This window comes from Lonchura striata, chromosome 17 (genome assembly GCF_050655825.1).
Source record: "Lonchura striata isolate lonStrDom1 chromosome 17, ASM5065582v1, whole genome shotgun sequence".
NCBI lineage: Eukaryota > Metazoa > Chordata > Aves > Passeriformes > Estrildidae > Lonchura > Lonchura striata.
This window is the reverse complement of record NC_140719.1, coordinates 11141240-11155099: the sequence shown is the minus strand read 5'-3', so window position 1 is coordinate 11155099 and position 13860 is coordinate 11141240. Positions and strand designations below refer to the sequence as shown.

Here is a 13860-nt window from a genome sequence, read left to right as displayed (position 1 = left end):
AGCGATGCCCTAAGGCGGGATGCTGGGGGAGCCATCCCGCTGGGAACAGCAGCTCCCCGGGCCGCTTTGAGCTGTTGCAGTGCTCATTTAAAGAAATGTTTGTTTGGTTTGATTCTTGGGATACCGAAGAGAAAAGCCTTTAAAAAAACGGGGAAAAAACCCCACCCAACCTTTTCCACAGCTCCCACGTGTGGAACTTGTAACTGGTTATTAGCTCTGATATAACACGGAGCGACTGACGAGCTCCGGGACAGCGGGAACGCTTCGGGAATGGGCTCCGTCCTGTAGCGCTGCTCCGGCTGCGGGAGATGCCGCCAGCACATCCCGCGGTGCCGTTCGGATAAAAGCTCAAATCCGAGCGAAACCCGGCGGAAAAGGTAAAACCCGAGATATACCCGGCGGAAAAGCGCAAACCCAGCGCAGGTTCCGCGCACCGCAGCGGCACCGCCCCACGCCCCGCCCCGCCGGGGGCGGGATTCGAACCCGCGAACCGCGGGCGCGCCCGCCTCCATCAGCGAGGGCAAAGCCAAACCACCACGGGGCGAAGAAACTCCGCCTTCCGCACGCTGATTGGCTGAATTTGATGAATATATTAAAAGGGTAGCGGAAAACGCGCGTTTTAGCCATTTTACCGATATTTTTAGGTAAAATTTGGACTTAGATTAAAAGCTTTCTTATGAAAATTAGAAATAAGTGTCAAATTGAGGGGGAAAAGATAGAAAAATTGCCTCGCTCTCTCCTGTATAGATGAAGCGTGCTGGAGGTTTAAATAGCAGTGAGTGAGACTGGTTAGCTGTGTTGTATGAAAGGAGAGAAGGTTAGCACTCCCCTTGATAAGGATGGAAGAGGTCCCAGTGGCCTGTACAACACACATACGGTTAAGGCACTGCCACCTACTTCGTGGCATCTAACCATGTTTTTCCCCATTTTTTCCCCTTCTTGTGGCATCTAACCATGTTTTTCCCTATTTTCCCCCTTCTTGTTTTCTTTCCGTGAGACCCTGAAGTGCAGCAGCGTCTTTTTTAGTCCCTCAGCTCGCCTTTTTCCTCAGCTTAAAAGTCACTGCTGCACCAGAGTCCCACAGTAGTAACTCACCCTAGCCACTCTCAGCCTGTACCTACAATGAAGTTACACCTCCCCTGCTCCAGCCAGCACACACTCCTCGTTTCCAGAGTTGTGTTTGAGCTCATCCCTGCCCTCCAACCACCACACACTCCTCATTTCCAGATCTGTGTTTGAGCTCATCCCTGCCCTCCAACCACCACAGCCATGCCAGGCTGTACAGAATTTGAGGTAAGCAGAGCTCATGCCAACAGGCATTAATCCCAGGTGGAATATTAAGGATTTAAACACAACCTTTATGAAGAGCAGCTTTACAGCAGATCCTTTACATTAAGGGCTTTTCTATCCCTGTTCAAGAGATTTCCTCGTGATAGCAGAAAATTCATCTCCCTCCTCCCCAGCTCTGTGACAGCACAGCTGGACAAGCGAAGCCACTCACACACAGGGACATGAGAAGCACTGTGCCAGGAAATATTTCTGAATCAACATTAAAATGCTTTGCTGGAGTAAAACTCCACCTCCTCCATGCTGTGAAGCAGCACAGCCCCATCTTGCATTGAAGAGTTTCACCAGCCTTCAAGAATAAGGCTGAAAAAAACCACGAGTTGAAAATTTAGCAGTGACACCAAGTCTAGACACAGTGTCCCTTCCTGGGGGTAATGAAAAACCTCCAAAGGCAGTGATATTATTAATAGCCATTCTAGCAGCTCAACATGAACTCTATTTTTATATTTTAAAAAGAAAACCTATGCCTCATGTCTTGCAGTTCTTTCTCTCCAAGGGTTTCAAAGCAAGGCAGCCTCAGAACAGCACTCCTGAGGTCCGGATTGTAATTAATTTTGTTATTACAAAGCACCAGAGGTAAATAAAAAAAATTAAAAAAAGAGGTTTTGCTTCACCAGGAGCAAAACATCCCTTTGCAGCAGAACCCTTTGGGTGCAGTAAAACTTGCGCATCCATGCATTTCTTATCCAGCACAAGGTAAACTCTCTGGGAGGGCTTGTAGCAACGTTGTCTCTGCTGAGGACACCTTCAGCTCAATCCTTCCCCTTCATTAAATACATTTTCACTTGTGTTTGTTCCTCTTTTTCTCTCCACACTGCTGCTCCTCATCCTCCCTCACTGGAGTTCCTACAGAAAACATCTCCCCTTAAAAATGTTTTTAAGAGAAGCTTCCATGGGCACGGACACTTCACATGAGCACACTCTTAACCACAAACATACACATAAAATCCCACCTTTTTATTATGGCACATGGTATTTTTCTGGATGTGTAAATACCACATGGATATGACAAAAAGGGAAAGAAATAGCAATGCTGAGATAGATACAGAGTCATGCCATTTGCAATACAGCTTCATACCATGGATTGCCAAGATACAAAAAATCGGGGTTTCTTTTTACATTGAAATAACTTTACAGTGTTCTGTGAGTTGGCTTTAGAACCAGAAGAGGCAAAATAAAAAAAAAATTAAAATATGCTGAGAACATCTACAAGCAGAATTCATTTTAATGGTTAACAGAACCGTAACTTTGCTCTAGAACAGCATCTATTAAACACACAAGAGGTAACAAGAGGTAAGCAACTATACAGAAGGTAAGAGATTCCACCACAGGAGTCAATTCAGGGGCAGGAAGAGGGGAAATCTGGAACTGCATGGTTTTATTTGGTCACAAAGTTTGAGCTGAGTGTTTTAAAATGAAGCACCCTTAAAGATGCAGTACTCCTATTTAAAACAATACAGAAATTTCCCAAGAGACTAGAAGCTACATTTTGGAAAAAAAAAATTTAAAAAATAAAAAAAAAAAATTAGACATATTTAAAAAAAATTCCACACATCTCTAGGCCTGTGACTTAACTTACTGGTACAAAGTAGACTGGCAGCTCTTCCTTAAGCAGCAACAGTGCCCAGAAGCAATGCCATCAGAAAATACAGTATCTTTGGGGTGTCCAAGACTTCGGACCCGACATCAGAATCATCCATTTGTCTGCCAAAACATTAGGCAAGAAAAAGAGACACTGCATCTTTTTTTTTTTTTTTTCTCCACCACGTTGCCCAGCTCTAGCAGAGCTAAGATGTTTTCTTTGGGCCAAGACTAACAGAAACCACTTTTATCAAATATTCTTCAGGTTTCCTGCCAAACTGGATTTATGGGTGTTTTTATTTTTTAATAATTTTTTTAAAAACATTTTTCTTTTTTTCCTGACAGTCTCTAAAGCAATCCTGGAACGTTTAACAGTCACTCTTCCACAGTTTAATTGTTTTGTCGTTTTCTAGTGCCGCTGATGCGATGATGTTTTCTGTTGGGTGACAAGCTGTGGAGATGACAACATCTGAGCAAAAAGAAAAGATAGAAAAAATGCAATTATTTCAATCTGGTTCATAGCAGGCATTTCTGAAAATTAGCAATTGTGTTTTATTAAGCCGAGTTACTATTTCCTCGTAGCAGAATTAAATGTGTTATTTGTAAATATCTTACAGCTGTTGACCCTCTGTGGAAGGAAATACAAGCAGGAAAGAATTGAGGGCAGTAGGAAAGTGTTTGACAGGTTTCAAAAGGTGAGAACTCTTTAGATTTGAGTTCTTACTTCTATCAGATCATGTCAGACACAGCTGAATCAAAACCTAGGTCATGGTGGGTATTTCCAACATCCCGGGCAGTTCTTGGGTAAGACTTCATTTTCAGAGCCTGAAAATGAAAATCTGCTGCCACTGCCTTCCTTACAGTCCAGATCACTGGGATCCTGCCCAAAAATCACAGGGATCCTGCCCAAAAAATCACTGGGATCCTGCCCAAAAAATCACTGGGATCCTGCCCAAAAAATCACTGGGATCCTGCCCAAAAAATCATCGGGATCCTGCCCAAAGCAAAGGACTGAGCACACAGACTTCAGCTAAAGCTCTGCTCTTTTACAGGACTCAGACTGAGGTGACATCTCGTGGCTCCACACCAGGCACATGCAAAAACATTTCCAGCCCACATCAATCCTTATCCTTGGGAGCTGCAGGTCTGGAAGGTGTTAAAAGACCATTCACAGTCACTGATGTTATGAGATATTTAAATATCTTGACCAGTTCTGTGCTCAAGCAAATCTCCTTTGCAAGTTGATGTCGAAGTTTTAACAGGTGAAGAATAAAAGAATTTCAATGCCTATAAAAAGCCTTCATAAAAAGGAGTAAAACTCCCAGGGTTCAATTGAACTTCAGCCAGTCAAGAGTTTATGGGTCTGAGAGTAAAAATTGGTATTAGAAAGAAAATGCTCAGGCTAAGCCTGATGATATGAGGGGTATTTCATCAATAAAACCAGAATCCTCTCCCTCACCTGTGTGTCCTTGTAGTTTCTGTACAATCTCTTTAGTCTGAAGGTTCCAGATGTAAACCAGGTTGTCTTCTGAACCAGACACAATCCACTGGAGGGGCAGAGAGAAAACAAAATTATCTGAATCTTTCTGATCCATATCCAAGTGCTACTTCTCAGTAAACATTTCACTGTTGTCATGTGAAAGGGAGGAGGAGGAAAAGTCAGGAACCCTGACAGTGAGCCCACCTAGAGAGACAGAAACCAGCACCCACCAGAGGAGGTTTTCAGCCCCAAAATCCTCTTTTATCTACAGAGAGGAGCAGTAAGAACTGCACACAGGTAACAAAAAAATAATCAGATGAACACCAACCTTTCCACCAGTGACAGAGAAATTGGCAAATATGCAGTACTTCTCATTTTTGTGTCCTGTGTATGTCTTCAGGCACTGGAAGGGAAGAGGCACAGAACATTAATGCAGCTGGGAGAGAGTTCTCTCAGTCAAGGACAAACTCTCTGGGAAAAAAAGACTGAACACATCAGCCTGTGTTCCCCACCCTGCCAACTGATCTAGAGGATGCAGAGTGCAGCTCTGCTCTAAAACCCAAAACAAAGCCCTAAATTTGTAGTGAAAGAGATCAAAGCAATTTACTGTTCATGAAGAGAAAGATGCAGAAATGTTGCTGTACTTAATGTCTCAGGGTTAAGCAGAAGCCAAGTATTTTTTTTTTTCTTTTTAAAGACATCTTTAGTCAGAATCACAGAGTAGTTCGAGTTTGAAGGGTCCTTGAAAGGTCTGACATGAGCAGGGACACACCTTCCACTGTCCCAGGCTGCTCCAAGCCCCTCCAGCCTGGCCTTGGACACTTCCAGGGATCCAGCTGCTCTGTGCCAGTGCCTCCCCACCCTCACAGGAAACTTTCTAAACTGAATCCACCCTCTTTTAGCTTAAAACCATCACCCCTTGTCCTGTTGCAACAGGCTCTGCTAAAAGTTTATCCTCTCCACTAAAGAGGTACTGACTTTTTTTCTATAGTACTCGTATGTTAAGTTTAAAAATCGCATGTGAAACCCAATTTTCCTAAAAGCTTAGTCAAGTCTACATAAACAGAAATAATTACCTTTCCTTTGCTGTAGTCCCAAAGTTTGAGAGTGCTGGAAAACAAAATCAAAGATTTTAGTTCTTGGATTTTTTTTTTAATCTGAAAAGTTCCTAGCAGCTGAAAAATGTTTCTCCATACCAGAGTTTCAAGTCTACATGGATCATTTCAGCCTGACTTTGGAATGCAGGGTTAGTTAACCTCAAAATATCTGTTTTACTGCCATGCCATTCATATTCTCCTCCATAGAAAACACTATATATGAAGTCATGTATTATCATTACTGTAGCAGACAAAAAGCAAATTAAACCATTCATCTGATGCTCCAAATTTCAAATCTGTGTGTTATTCTCCCTTTTTTAAAAATACTTACTTGTCCAAAGTTGCAGCTAATATGTATTTGCCATTTGGTGAGAATTTCACAAAAGACACAGGAGGGTTATCATCATCTAGAGCAAAATTAAAAGCAGTTACAAAGTGCACAGCTGTGTTGTCTCACTGACAGAGGGTTTCTTTTGAAATTCATTTGTTTTTAATAGTTTCACTGAAACACAGAAAATCTGTATGAAAAATACAACCCAGATAGGAAATATTTCTGCTTACCAATCAGTGTTTTCAAGCACTGGCCTGATGCTGTATCCCAGATACGACTGTTTAAAAAAATACAAAAAAAATTTATTTGGCTTGAAGTCTTTTATTACAATTTTAACATTACAAATGCAAGGGTGTTTTGTTTTAAAAAAGGTATTTTTAAAATGCAAAAGGTGCAAAGAGTGATGCAAACAAGAAATAACCACTTACCAGAGTCCATCATAGCTACTTGACACTATCAGGGATCCATCACGATTAAAATGCACCTGTAATATTAATACTAATTATTAAAACTAATAAATTTACTAATGTTCATAAAGATCAAATGTTTAAGCTCCTTATTTCCCATTTCTGACATGGAACACATCAGCAGAATAAAACATGCAGATAGAACCTGATTATTTTAAGGGCATGGGGTAGAACATCTTACGTAGCCACTCATGTTTTAAGGTGAATTTTCTGCTATTTACATCTAAAGAAAAATATTACTATTAAAAGACATTTTTAAGTGTGAAAGAAAAGTTATTACTATTAAAAGACATTTGTAAGTGTGAAATATCTTTTACATATGGCAGTACAACCATGTTACAACAGCCACAGTTGAACATATCTGATGCTCAGGTTTTTTCCAGTGTTTTTCATTTCCAAGATATTAAGAGCTGAACATCTCCTGTTTTTTTCTTAATTCCAATGGACATTGATGTATTCCAAGCTCATTTCTCCCATGAAATGACTGAGATTTAAAAGAGGAGCGTCCTATGAAACACCTTCAGTAATGACTTGGAACAACACAAAAGCAAGAGAAATACTGATTGTTCCCTGAGCATCAAGTGGCACAAATCTGTGTCTCAGAATGACACTCAGGCATGCCTGGCACACCTCAGCACTATTCCCATTTACAGCCAGGACCAAAATCCACACTGATCTTAGAGAAAACACCACTCATTTCATTCCCACTGAGCAATGGCCACTGGCAGCACCACAGCCCAGCCTGGACGCTGTGTAAAGGTTTGGTAAGAGAGCACAAACTCACCCCTCCACAGGGGCAGGAGAGGAGCTCTGCTAACAAAACAAACATTTTTGTGTTCACTGATCAGGAGGGACTTACAGCTGAAACTGGGTCAGAGTGAGCAGGCAACGTCTTGAGGCACTTCCCTGTTTTCACATCCCATATCCTCACGCTTTCGTCAAACTGCAGAGGGAAAAGAGGCACGAGGGGGTTTAGTCAAACACCTGATTGAGGCACTCAGGTACAGCATCAATCTCATCCCAGCTGGGTCAGAAAACCCAGGACACAACCAACAGCCTGGCAACACCTCCCCGAATTCCTTGTCTCCATGGAGGACACTGAAGATGGATTTAGGGCTTTTTCCCAACCCCAGCTCACCTGACTACAAGCTGTGTTTGTGAGGGAAAACACAACTGAAATGGGCTGTGTGATTCATATTCTTTCATTTAATATTGTTTTTAAACCATGATCTGACCCAATCTGCAGAGGGAGAGGTGATTAGAAGTCATCCTTTAGGTAAGTCAGAATCCAGGTGATTAGAAGCCATAAGTTGTACTATAAATTCTGTATTCACTACTTATAAATTGTACTACAGCAATCCTGCCTGCAGAAATCCTGTGCCACTCTAATCATAAATTAGTGTGCTGCAGTAATCATAATAATCTGTTAAGAAAATAAAGCTGTAATTGTAACTATGATTTAATACCATCATCATTCTGCCAAGGATCCCTAAAGAACCTGTCTGTCCCTTTAGTGACAAGTGACAGAGTGTGCAGTACTTGCTTCCCACAAAGGAAAAAAAATTAAAAACCACTCACTGAGCCAGAAACGATGAGGTTTGACTGAGGGTTGAAATTGCAGCAGAAAACGTAGTTACTGTGCCCTTTCAATGTCTTTAAGCACTTACCCTGCAATAAAATTCAGCAGAGTTAAGTACACAGCACCACCCAGCACCATAAAAGCATCCAGAGACCACATTAAGGTTAATCACTGTGCAGCACAGAAAGAAACCATTTCTAACCCATATTTAGATGGGCAGAGGGCCAGCTGCAACAAAATAGGAAAAAAACAAACCAATATAAAACAATCATAATGATTGCAGACGAGGTGCAAACTCTTTATGCAGCTCAGGAGGATCCAAACCATTTAATAGTCCTAATCAAAACTCAACCGAATTATCCTGTTCTCTCTGTCACAAGAGAATGGGGGGCAAAAAGCAGAAATAAGAAGTTACAAAACGCTTTCATCTGAGAGGTTTTTGTTGTGGTTCTATCTCCATCATCAGGCTTTAGTGCTCTTTCAGAGCATAACAGACTCCTCATGGTATCCACAAGCATCCCACTCTTTCCAAGAGCAGACAGCACAATTCATTCATCCTCACAGCCCATCCACCAGCTTGTTACAAGCAGGAACACAAATGAAGAAGCCAATGTTGGAGAAAAATGAAGGTAAATAAATAATAATTCCTGCCCTTACCGAGCTTACATCCCATATTTTGAGAGTTTTGTCATCGGAGGCAGAGACAAGGAGGTTGGAATCTGATGACCAAGCAACATCAGAGATCCCCTAAAACAAAGGGAAATAATTCTCTTCTCAGCTCTGTTTGTTCAGCCACACAGAAAAGTGGAAAACAGACTGCAGATTACATTCCTAGCTGAAGCCTGAATGAAAATTCAGCACTGAGGGCCGGGAATTCAGTGATTTTGCTGGGTTAAGAGCTTCTCTGGCACAAGTTAATTTTAAGCTGAGCCACACACTCTGAGAACATCAGTAGCTTGTTCACACAGTTCTTACTGTGGCCACCAAAACCCTTTGCTGGAACTCCTAAATACAATGCTTATAAATCTGAATAAATGGCTTTTCTTCATGACAAATGGCTGCTCTTTACAATCCAAGTCCCCAGAGGCTGGAGAAGATTCCAGTGGTTTTTCTTTTGATAAATCTTCATTTTTGCTCATGAAATTTCAGCATGTAAAAACTTAAAAAAAAAAAATACAAAGGAAAACCAAAGGGCTTGGAAGTTTTGTGTTTTCTTAAGAACTCTGCAGAATGAGTAAGTGTTGTGTTTATGTAGGCAAACCCACAAGAAAAATTCAATCTCCTTAAAAGGCAAGTGTTTTGTTCCTTAGACAAAGGAAAAATGGAATGGGACACAGTGTTAGAATTCACAGGGATTTTTACCCAGGAATGCTCTGCCCTGTGTCTGAGGTGGGTTCTCCTGAAATCCAGGGACATGAGGAGCAGGCTGGGCACTGGGAATGCAGCCTGCACTCCACCCATATTTCCAGCCTGCCCCAATGTAACTCCAGCAATTCCAGGACTATATAAACAAAAAACTACAAAGCAAGACTGAAGACTAGAAAGCAGACTGTTAGTTCTGCCTTCTACACAGGCAGAACTAACCAAGAATGGAAATTTCTGAATGAGGAAAAGAAAGCAAAATCCTTCCCAGGTGAATTCCCACAGTAATCACCTCATACTTACCAGCTTATGACCAGATATTGTTTTTTCAAACTTGCCATCATACGCTCCCCAAATTTTAATGAGTTTGTCAGCAGCTGGAAAAGAATGTGCCAGTTCAGAGGTGAATTAACAGCACTACCAGAGCTGTCCCTTCCAGGAGAAAGGAAGTAAGTGAACTCTGTCTCTGGGCAGTTCTCCCTCCCCAGTCAGACCTCTGGGAAGGAGGTGATATTGAATTGGTGAAGAACAGCTTCCTACACAGCACTCTGCAGCAGCTGAGGTTACATAAGCTGCCTGGAATGCAGAGAGACTCCAGCAGCTTTAGTTTGTCTCTTGACAACTTGGGTTTCTACTTTTGTTTTAGACTGCCAGTGGTAAAAGTAGTGCTGGTCCACGGGAATGCTTGAAAGGCTTTTGCCCCAAAAAGAACAATAATTACACCACAAGCTGGACTGAATGGATGCCTGCAGAAACCCAAACATATTATCCATGGTAACTTGCAAAACAAGCCAGAGAAAAAAAGTTGCTATTTGCCAGATACAGAGTTTGGAAAACATTTTCAGGGGAAAGGGGAGGGGGACTCTGATGGGGACACTGTAAAGATGATTTATATGGCACAGTGCACTGGTTTTATTGAGGTTGTCTGCAGTTAAGTCAAAGCCGCAAGTCATTCCCATGTCTGGAAGATGTTCCAGTGACCCTCACTGTCATATTCAACATTTCCAACTGCCCTTTCCTTACACATGGATTCTCTCTGGATCACTGACTGTCACAGAAGCACATTTTCAAGGCAAAGCTATCAAGCAGTGCTGAACACCAAAGAAACTCTTAGGAAATACCAAAGCTGACAGAAAGGAGACTTGTTATATCACTTAAGAGAGCAAGCAGTGAAAAACTATTTTTAAGAACCTTCTGCACTTCGCTGGGGCAATCAAAGCCTCTGACTGCCAAGCAGCACAGGACAGAGCATGTGCATCCAGCTCTGCAGCTCAGGCCTTATTTCCCACAGGAAAGTTTTGCCTGCAGTTACTGTGCACAAAGTTTAATTTAAAAGCTTAAGCTTCTAGTGATACAACAAAGCACAAGGGTTTTCTCTACACAGAAAAGAATCCTGTGCTGGCTTTTGCTCAGTCAGGAAAGCTGAACAGGTGAGGGCTCACCTGGCAATGCAAAGACCCAGTGCTCAAAGTAACAGAACTTCAGGCAAATGATCTTGAAAAATGACAGCTTTAGTATCACTCTTTCAGGAAAAAACATGTAATGACATGGCATCCCTCCTGTCCCTAATGGAGACTGCAGACAAGCCCTTCTTCAAGGCCCACATTTGTGTTTGAAATAAGACAAAAGCATGCAATACTTACAGGAGCTGGCAAGCCACTCTCCATTAGGACTAAACTTGACTGATGACACTGCCTTTGTGTGCCCTGCTAACGTGAACTTGAGAGCATAGTTTGGCTTTACTGGGGCAGGCTGTAAGTAAAATATGCACGAATGAGTTAAATTCCAAACTTAGTGGCCAGCTCCAATTAGCACAGAGGAATGGACCATGTAGATGCTCATGCTCACCATAACAGACTCCAGCATTAAATCACATTTACACTCCCATTCCCCTCCAAATTCAAACAGCAACCAAACACCCTTTCAGTCTGGGGCCTCACTGTTCCAAGCACAACACCAAGTTATCCCTGAGGTAAATTCCATCCAACCAGTAACCAACAGGTGAGAATAATCCAATAGCCCAACCACAAAGTGCCTGGCACTTCTAGGTAGCACCCTTGATATTGATCCGTGCAGTGCTTTCAAGTTTTTGCATTTTCATCCTGATCATGAATTAAGCCACAGACCAATTCCTCCATGCCCCTAAAATCCTACTTTTACCTTTTGAAAAGGCTTCATGGTTAGGCAGTAACACCTTTGAGCAACTCCAGGCTTCAAAGAACCTGAATAACTGATTCCCCACTCCATAACTAGAGATTCACCAATTCTCCAGCCACCTCCAGGGATACAAACAGCCTTTGTCATGATCAAAATGACAAGAAGCATTTTACTAATGACAGCTTCCCCAAAACCAATAAAAGAACACTTAGCACCAGAGCAGAGCTGCACTCCATCCGCTCTTCCCATCAAATCCTCAGCATGAGACAACAGCAGAAGCAGCCACATATTAAAGATCTTAATTTACAGAAAAATTTAAATCCCTTATTCTGGTCTGGCTGCTGAGTGTTCAGGTAGTTCCAAGTGTTTTTACAGGGGTATTTTTTGGGGCACACCTTGCTCTGATTGGTCGAGGAGGAAGGAGTAGATTGTGTTTTGGTGGATTCTGCATCAGGCTTCTTTTCTTCTGTTGCCATGGTTCTGGAGCTGGCAAATGAGACTTATGGGTGCTTGAAGGGGAGAATGAATGTGCTGCTTCAAAAGGCAGCTCCTGCCACCGAGAGGAGAACCACGCTGAAAGGAAAGCCTGGAAGAAAATCAAAATATTCTCATTAGCTGTCAAAAAGATTCTCAGCGTGCACAAGAGTGAGATTGGTCAAAGTGCAGGTTGCCAGAAACCCGTATGAAAATCCCTATTTATTATCTGTGGAGCAACACAGCAGTATTTTAGGCCTTCACACCTACTTATGTGCAAGACCAAGAAGTCAAGCCACAGCCCTTGATCACTCCTTGGAAAACATTTTCTAAACAGAAGTACAGCACAATAGCTTTGAGGTATGGCAGGGTTTTCACATCACAGACCCCAAAACACTTGTAACAAGTACTTAGCACAGGGTAAATGCAGTAGTTTGTATGGAAAATGGAAGGAACAGTCCAAGGTCTTCCTATTTTATTAGAGAATACGAGATGATAACCAACACAAAAAATAACCAGCACTTGCAAAGCTTAAGACCTGACTAGATTACTTTCATCTCAGAATGTGAATATTTTGGTGTCATATTTCCCTGCTGAAAGGTCTGAGCATCAGACCATCCCCTTCTCTACCCGAGACTTCCCCCAGACTGGCGGCAGCCTTGGATCAGCCTCTCCAGACTCGCTTTCTGTAACAAGACCTGATGGAGTGCAGTGCCAGGATTCCCTAATCGGGGCTGATGCTGCAGAGGGAACCAATCTCCACTGCAGCTCAGCCACATTTCAGCTCAGCAACAGAATCACCCCCGGCTCACACTGTCAGGATTTGCCTGCTAAGTGCATTTGCCACATCGCAGCTCCTTTTGCTGGTGGCAGCACATTTGCTCCCACCTTCCACTGGCATTCCAAGCATCTCCCTCCCGAGAGGCTGCAGAGCATGGCGCTACCAGATGCCTGCCGGTTGTGTTTGGTGTGGGGAGATCCCACAGATCTGATGTTCCAGTGCGTTTGGGATGTGCTTTTCCCCATTTCCAGGGACGCCTGTGACTGGGATCAGATAAGAGTGGTCTTTCCTTCCTGCTCTGATGGCGGAGAGCCAGAGAAGCCCTCCCTGTCCAGAGCTTAGATAAGGCCATGACCCTTCCTGTTCTCTCTCTCTTTCCCCCTCATCTCATGGAATAAAGCTGGACAACCACATCAGGGATAGAACCTCTTTTGAATCTTTGCCCATCTCCTGGCGTGCTTCCCCTCAAGGCCTCGTGTATCTGGGCTAGCCTAATAATTTGGGGGGCTGAGAGGGGAGAAGCATCAATCTCGGAAATCTCAGAATGGCTTAGGTTGGAAAAGAGCACAGCGGCTCCTCCGCTCCAGCAGGGTCATCCCACAGCACATGGCACAGGATTGCATGTCAGGGACACTCCCCGGCCAACCTGGGGGGGCAAGGAGAAGAAATTCAACTTTCCTACCGCAGATGCTGATCGCTTTTCATCTGGAACTCATCTAGCAACCCGGGCCGGCGCGCAGCGCAATGCCGGGCCCGCCTGGGCTCCGTGCCCGGGGGGGGCTCCCAGCGCATCCCCCGCGGCCCCGACAACACCCGCCGAGCCCCCCCAAGCCCCGAGCGGCCCTTCCCTGGCTCTGAACGTGGGGGTGACGCTGTGGGGACCCCCGAGTGCGGGGAGGGGGTGAAGCGAGGGGTCCCCACGCGGTGAGGGGAGGGTGGGGATGGGTGGGGGGGAGCGGGCGGGCCCCGCGCGCTGCCCTGAGGGGCGGCGGCGGCGCGCGGGCAACGGCGGAGCGGGAGGCGAGGAGAGGAGCCAGGCGGGACAGCAGCCATCGCCTCGCCCTCTCGGTGACTTACCGGAGGGGATGGGGACGGGGAAAAGGGAGGGCCGGCCGCCGCCTCCTCCGCGGGAGGGGAGGGAGGGGGGACGCGGCGGCGGCGGCGGGTCGGGTCCGGCAGGCGGGGAATGCGGGCGGGCGCCTGC

At 44.2% G+C, this 13860-nt stretch overlaps 1 protein-coding gene and 1 non-coding gene across 2 annotated transcripts; one reads left to right on the top strand and one right to left on the bottom strand.

Moving 5' to 3' along the window:
• The first annotated feature begins 795 nt into the window (after positions 1-795).
• LOC146765890 (U6atac minor spliceosomal RNA) lies at positions 796-923 on the top strand. The gene has a single exon (XR_014949252.1). It is a non-coding gene; the product is annotated as a U6atac minor spliceosomal RNA (small nuclear RNA).
• A 1360-nt stretch (positions 924-2283) lies between these two features.
• On the bottom strand, positions 2284-13860 carry WDR5 (WD repeat domain 5). Its single transcript, XM_085594204.1, has 14 exons — positions 13734-13860; positions 11797-11987; positions 10888-10996; positions 9548-9621; positions 8540-8629; positions 7882-7971; positions 7163-7246; positions 6265-6320; positions 6067-6113; positions 5837-5912; positions 5485-5518; positions 4737-4811; positions 4388-4475; positions 2284-3397 (listed from the first exon to the last, which is right to left on the bottom strand). Exons 2-14 carry the CDS (start codon positions 11875-11877, stop codon positions 3297-3299), a joined length of 1005 nt encoding a protein of 334 aa, XP_085450330.1. The 5' UTR covers positions 11878-11987; positions 13734-13860; the 3' UTR covers positions 2284-3296.